The 7,500-nt window shown below is 39.7% G+C and overlaps 1 protein-coding gene across 1 annotated transcript in view; it reads left to right on the top strand.

Moving 5' to 3' along the window:
- The window catches only part of LOC113804429 (cysteine-rich hydrophobic domain-containing protein 2), a 17,314-nt gene that overhangs the window by 7,566 nt on the left and 2,248 nt on the right, over positions 1-7,500 (top strand). Inside the window, exon 3 of the mRNA XM_070118265.1 lies at positions 1,925-2,041. Coding sequence (XP_069974366.1) covers positions 1,925-2,041 — 117 coding nt within the window. The remainder of the gene's footprint in view (positions 1-1,924; positions 2,042-7,500) is intronic.

The following is a 7,500-nucleotide window of genomic DNA, read 5'->3' as shown; positions in this document are numbered from 1 at the left end:
CCACACCACCACCACCCACACCACCCACACCACCACCCACACCACCCACACCACCACCCACACCACCACCCACCACCACCACCCACACCACACCACCCACACCACCACCCACATCCACCACCCACACCACCACCCACACCACCACCCACACCACCACCCACACACCACCACCCACACCACACACCACCCACACCACACCACCACCCACACCACCACCCACACCACCACCCACACCACCACCCACACCACCACCCACACCACCACCCACACCACCACCCACACCACCACCCACACCACCACCCACACCACCACCCACACCACACCCACACCACACCCACACCACCACCCACACCCACACCCACACCCACACCCACACCCACACCCACACCCACACCCACACCACCACCACCCACACCACCCACACCACCACCCACACCACCCACACCACCACCCACACCACCCACACCACCACCACCACCACCACCCACACCACCACACACACCACCACCCACACCACCACCCACACCACCACACACACCACCACACACACCACCACACACATCACCACACACATCACCACACACAACACACACACAACACACACACAACACACACTTAACACACCACACACAACACACACACTTAACACAACACACACACTCTTAACACACACTTAACACACCACACACAACACACACACTTAACACAACACACACAACACACACACTTAACACAACACACACAAACGACACAACAACAACACACACACACAGAACAACACACATACAGACACACACACACACACACACACACACACACACACACACACACACACACAACACACACACCTACACACACACACACACACACACACGCACATACACACACTCCCTCTCTCTCTCTCTCTCTCTCTCTCTCTGAAAAACTCTCTCTCTCAACTCTCTCTCTCGCTCTCTCTCTCTCGCTCTCTCTCACTCTCTCTCTCTCGCTCTCTCTCTCGCTCTCTCTCTCACTCTCTCTCTCACTCTCTCTCTCACTCTCTCTCTCTCTCTCTCTCTCACTCACTCTCTCCCTCACTCTCTCACTCACTCTTACACTCTCTCTCTCTCTCTCTCTCTCTCTCTCTCTCTCTCTCTCTCTCTCTCTCACTCTCTCTCTCTCTCTCTCTCTCTCTCTCTCTCTCTCTCTCTCTCTCTCTCTCTCTCTCTCTCTCTCTCTCTCTCTCTCTCTCTCTCTCTCTCTCTCTCTCTCTCTCTCTCTCTCGCTCTCTCTCTCTCTCTCTCTCCTCTCTCTCTGCTCTCTCTCTCTCTCTCTCTCTCTCTCTCTCTCTCTCTCTCTCTCTCTCTCTCTCTCTCTCTCTCTCTCTCTCTCTCTCTCTCGCTCTCTCTCGCTCTCTCTCTCTCTCTCGCTCTCTCTCTCTCTCTCTCTCTCTCTCTCTCTCTCTCTCTCTCTCTTGCTCTCTCTCTCTCTTGCTCTCTCTCTCTCTTGCTCTCTCTCTCTCTTGCTCTCTCGCTCTTGCTCTCTCGCTGTTGCTCTCTCGCTGTTGCTCTCTCTCTCTTGCTCGCTCTCTCGCTCACACTCACACTCACACTCACACTCACACTCACACTCACACTCACATTATCACTATCACTATCACTCACAATATCACTCACACTCAAACACTTGCAGAGATATAAAGAACTTTTGATGTGATTTATTGATTAGCATTAATATGGATAATTTGAAAGTTCTGTATTCCCATATCTAACAGAAACATATGGTAATTTTGATGTATAATGTCTATAAATATGTTGTGTTCATATACCAAGTATTTAATATAGGACTTAGAAGAACAAGAGATTGTAGACTATGTGATATATATATATATGCATCTATTTCCTTTACAGTAGGATTTTATTTTAATCCCAAAACCTTATTTCAGACTCGGAATGCTATTGAAAAGACTCTAGAGGCAGAAAACACAAACCTATATCACAAGCTTGGCCTTCACTGGAGATTGTCAAGACAAAGATGTGATAATTCCTCACTTATGGAATATGTAAGTGGAGTAAAAGCCTTTTTTGCATGAGATTTACTCCTTGTATTTATGTTTTTACACACAGCAGGCAGAATCTTTCATAGGTAGACCACATTAATGATAAGAATTGCTCTTTTCTAATGGCACCAAGCTCGTTTTAGTCATCATGCAGTCCATGGAGTATCCCCTTAGGGATACATTTTGTTGATATTATAAATTATACTCTGTATGTTATACATGAATCTTTAGGGTATCAATATATATATATCATTATTTTTATGCCTTAAATCCAGAGCAACTTAATATTGTATTTGTTGGGGATGTTCTCATCTATCTCCCAAACAGTTTAACATCACTTCATATCTCACCTGTAATCATAAGATATGCACTTTGTTATCTCCCATCCTCGTTAGGGATCACAAAGTCTTGGATAAACTCGTTTATTGTAGGGTTTGTAGAGAGAGTCTCTTCTATGTCTGTTCTTTATTGTTGCTAAGCCATGAGGGGTTACATGCATCGCTGCTAGGGCATACATTTGACAGGTCATAGAAAACCGATTGCATGTTACAAGGGTATCACAAAGATTATAAATGTTAGTCAATTTATACATAGGAACTTTATAGTGTAAATATATATCATTTAGTGTATCTTAATACATAACACTTCTTTCCCCCGTATGGAAGATAATACTATTATTGAGAATTATAAAAGCACACTAAATAAGTACATATCACAAATATCACAATAGTTGACAATATCACAATTATTATAAGTATTACAACTATCCCAAAGCTTACAATTAATACACATCACGGTGACTTGCTTACACAGAGATACAATTACCATTTTCCCGTAAGAATGTATTTATCAACATATCTAGCCGGAAATTTATCTCTGGTAGACCTTTGCGGAAGCTCTTTCTTTTTAGATATCTGTGAAGGCACATTCTCCTGGTCTACATTAACATCCATATTTTCCTGCTGTTTTGACTGATCCTGTTGCATAGAAAGAAATATAATTACACCCTTCTTTAGATGTGATTGCTTTAGTTGATCAATCTGCCTTTTCATCTCTACCATCATGATCTTTTACCATGTAATGCAATTAACCTAGCCTTTGTACCACTTATCCTTCAACCCACTTTTCTTCTGAAGTATATGATCTTACCAATACCTTATCTCTAATGTTAAATTCTCTATAATCTTTCACACTCTTGGGTTCACTCTTTTGTTCTTCAGCTATTTTTGGTGTCATTGCATCTAACCTATACCTCACCTTCCTCCCCATCAAAAGAAATGAAGGTGAACAACCTATGGTTGCAAGAGGAGTGGTTCTATATGATAGTAGGAACCTGTTTATTCTGGTGGTGAGACTAGATTTACTACTGCCTCTTCATTTCATGTTAGATTTGAACGTCTGTAGAAATCTCTCTGCTTGACCATTCATTGCAGGGTGATATGGAGCACTACGAATATGCTTGATGTTGTACCCCTTGCAAAAATTCTTAAACTTACATGAAAGAAACTGAGGTCCATTGTCTGACACAATTTGCTCAGGTATCCCATGGGTTGCAAACAGAGACAATAGCACTCTCACAGTGCTATATGTGGTTGTTGAGGTCATTGGTTTAACTTCAGGCCCCTTACTAAATGAGTCGACTACAATCAAGAAAGTGTGACCTCGAAAAGGACTTGCAAAATCAATGTGTAATCTCTGCTAAGGAGTACTAGGTGTCTCCCAAGGATTTGTCTTACATGGAGCTGGATGTTTTGTTGCAATGCACAACCCTCACAATTTCTTGCATATATTGTGATGTCATTGTCAATACCAGGCCACCACACAAAAGTACAAGCAGTTGCCCTTGTGCGTATAATACCTTGGTGTTCGACATGCAACTCTGCAAGAAACTTTCCCTTCAAGCGGTCTGGAATTGCTATGCTGGTATTTCTTGTTACGCAATCCTGTACTACTGACAGTTCATACCACACATCTGTAAATGGTTTGTATTGTTGCTCAGACAATACATCCTTATCATTTTATATCAGACACTGTATAACCTTTGATAATATAGGATCACTCTTAGTTTGACTTGCAATTAGTTTTGATATAATCAGCAGCTCACATGTTTCTACTAACTAAATGCTCGATGTTACCTCACTCATAGCCTGATCTTCTGGCACTCTAGACAGAGCATCCGCATTCCCCATTCTTGGATGTTAACCTATACTTTGTCATAATTATAGGTGGCTAGGGTTATTGACCATCAGTGTAGACGAACTGCTACTAACTCTGGCAGACTCTTCTTCGGTCCTAAAATAGCTAACAGTGGCTTGTGGTCTATTACTAATGTAAAGATCTTTCTACCATACAGGTACATGTGGAACTTCTTAGTACTATATACCAGTGCCAGTCCCTCTTTTTCTATTTGGGAATATTTTTGTTCTGCCTTGTTCAGCAATCTCGAAGCAAAAGCAATGGGTTTTTCAGTACCATCCTCTGTAACATGTGCCAATACTGCACCTAACCCTACTTACAATGCAGCTCACACTAATTTTACAGGCATATCCTTGTTATAGTGTGCTAGAAATGTTTCAACTGTTATTTCAGCTTTTATCCAGTAAGAAGCTTCCTGACATTTTACTGACCAGTTTCACAGAACTTCTTTTGCGGTCAAATAATACAATGGGCTAGCAATGGTGGCTAGATTCTTTACAAATTTACCATAAAATGGTACTAACCCTAGGAATTACTATAGTTCTTTGACATTCTCTAGCACCTTGGCACAATTAACCCAGTGCCGACGGGTAAAAATGTTTGGCAAGTGTATGTAATAACGGGATTATTGGTGCGCATTGGCAGTTTCCCCTTTTTGCGCTCGGCTCGATCGGTTGTTTTCGAGCGACATTTGGCACCTAAAAGCTTTTATTTTGCTATAATTTATAAAGATATTATAGTTTTCAAGGTTTACCTTCATTATAGGTGCCATTGCCAAAAATCTTTACTATATAAATGAAGCCACTACTATTGGAGAAAAACAAACTCCGTCCGATGAGCCAATGGTGTGGGAATGGGCATGATACGATGCCATCAGTTTTTCAGTCCACAACAGCCATGGCATGTACGTACATGCCACCCGTCTGCTACGGGTTAACTGCCCTAACTTTGTCATCAATCTTATGGATACCCTCACCATCAATTCTGAAACCTCTTCTTCTCTTTCTATCTCTCCCTTTACTGCTTGCTGCCTCTCCTTTCCTATTTCTTACCCTTTTTTCTCTCCTCTATCTCATTTCAAGAGCTTTATTTTACACACCAAAATATCTGTAATTGATTGTCATTTATATAGTACATTAGAACATCAATGCAATGCAATGTTGAAAATGTTAATGCAGTTGCCCTTTGGATGGGAGTGTAAAAGGGGATAGATTACCATAAGCATCTAAATAAAACTCACCTAAATGCACAAAAATCATATTTTCCTCATTTAAAACAACAACATATGCATTTGGACTTGTGTAAATATTTAGATGGATGATTATTTAAAGAATGGTGATATACAGGGAGGTAACACTGTGACCCATAAATGTAAGGGGTGTAGAGGAAAAGATAAAGGATAGGGTTGGATGAAATATGGCAGATAGTACCTAAGTTACAAATTCAGACTTGCTATGCTCCATTGACAAGAAGAAATAAGTGGGGGAAAACAAAGGGAAAGGAAGGTGATGTTGGTGTGTCAGGAGGAATCTTGTCTGATGCAACCAGGTATATTAAAGGATATAAAATGTGTCTCATGAGCAAGTAGTGAGGAAAAAAGCTTGCCATCTTTTTACAGGCTGTGCTTGGTTGTGGCAAAAGGTAATACCTACACATTATATGGTCAGCCATGATTATGGAGATAATTGCTACATGGGTTAATTATAATGGTGAATAGGACTAAAGGGTTAATAGAAATAAGGATAACAACAACAATAGTAGCAACAATGGTGTCATTATTGTATCATAATCAAAATCCTAAAGCTGTATTGAGATGCTCTGTCTTACATTGTTGAGTCCGTTTCCCATTCTTCTTTATTCTGCTGCCAGTCAAGAAGTTGGTATTATTAGCATTATTGTTTAGTGATAGTGATAATAATTACCCTGAATGGATATGGGAATAATTTTATGTGTGTAAAAAAAGAAATGTGACAAAAATTGATAATTATTTTGCACTCAGAAAGAAAGAAGAATATCGTCACTTAGGATAATCCATAAAGTGCAATATGAACTTTTGAAGAATTGAATGAATTTCTATGTCTGTAAGATAATCTTAAACTCATGGAAAAACAATCAATATACTTGTGTATATTTTGTATAGAGAGAATGATTGCATAGAAATTCATGTTATAGCATAGCTTTCATTCATAACTCTTTGATGCATATTTGACTGGAAATTTCAGATTTTTTCAGGAGATAAAAACAGGTGTAATTTCAGAGAGTGATGGTTTAGTACAAAATTGGTGCTCCCCCCAAAAAACAACAACAACAACAACAACAACAACAAAACAGTAGAGACAACATCATATTTACTACTAATGTTCTTCAGCAATTTATGACTTATATTTGCTCTCTCTTATACTACCATCAGTTTGATTTTAAGATTTCTTTATTCAGATGTTATTATTTTTCTTTTTTTTGATTGCCTGATTTTGTAGTTTTGAATTTGTGTGATGGTACTCCCTTGCATGTTGATTTCCACTTGACCCATGTCCTTTCCTTGCATTTGACTTGAGTCTTCTCTTTTTTACTTCACCCATCTCCTTTCCCCCTTGTATTTACCTCTTTTTCCTTGCCTTCTGTTGTGTTGTACAGTATACAGAAGGTTTAGGTTTGTGAGAGATCAGATTTTTGTTTATTCAATGTGTCTTGTACTTGTTGAAGTTAATTTATATTTTTGAAGATGAGGATTTTCTTTACTTGTTTAGTGCTCTCCAGGTTTGGATTCCTGGTTAATCTGAACATGAGTTGCCTTTTCATTTTCTTAATCTCTAAAAAGTTGTCATAGAGAATACATGCTTGTTTTTTTATATGATTGTATACCCCCACACTTTGATCTATTCAGACTGTATTATCATTGATCACAGTGCATAAAAATTTACATCATAGAAAGTTCTAGGATGAAATAACTTATTTTGTCTTTTACAGCAGAGATTATACTCAGTTTTTGCATTTCATAGTTTAGATTAGGTTCCATATGTTTTATATCTCTCTGGTTACATTGTATATATCTCAACTTTTCTGTAGGCTAATGATCCGATGTTTTGTGCCTCTTTGGTGCTGCAAGTAATTAGGACCCTGACTGTTTCTTGCTGACAGGGTGAGGTGGTACCCTGTAGCACCTGTGGGTTGAGGCTTTCCGTAATCGGATGTCTACTCTTATCTCACTTTTCTCAGTTCCTCATTTAGCAACATTAATGAATAAACAACACATTCCTCAAAAAGAA

Source organism: Penaeus vannamei, chromosome 1 (genome assembly GCF_042767895.1).
Source record: "Penaeus vannamei isolate JL-2024 chromosome 1, ASM4276789v1, whole genome shotgun sequence".
Lineage (NCBI taxonomy): Eukaryota > Metazoa > Arthropoda > Malacostraca > Decapoda > Penaeidae > Penaeus > Penaeus vannamei.
The sequence above is the reverse complement of the archived record's forward strand: the minus strand, read 5'-3'. Positions and strand labels throughout refer to the sequence as shown.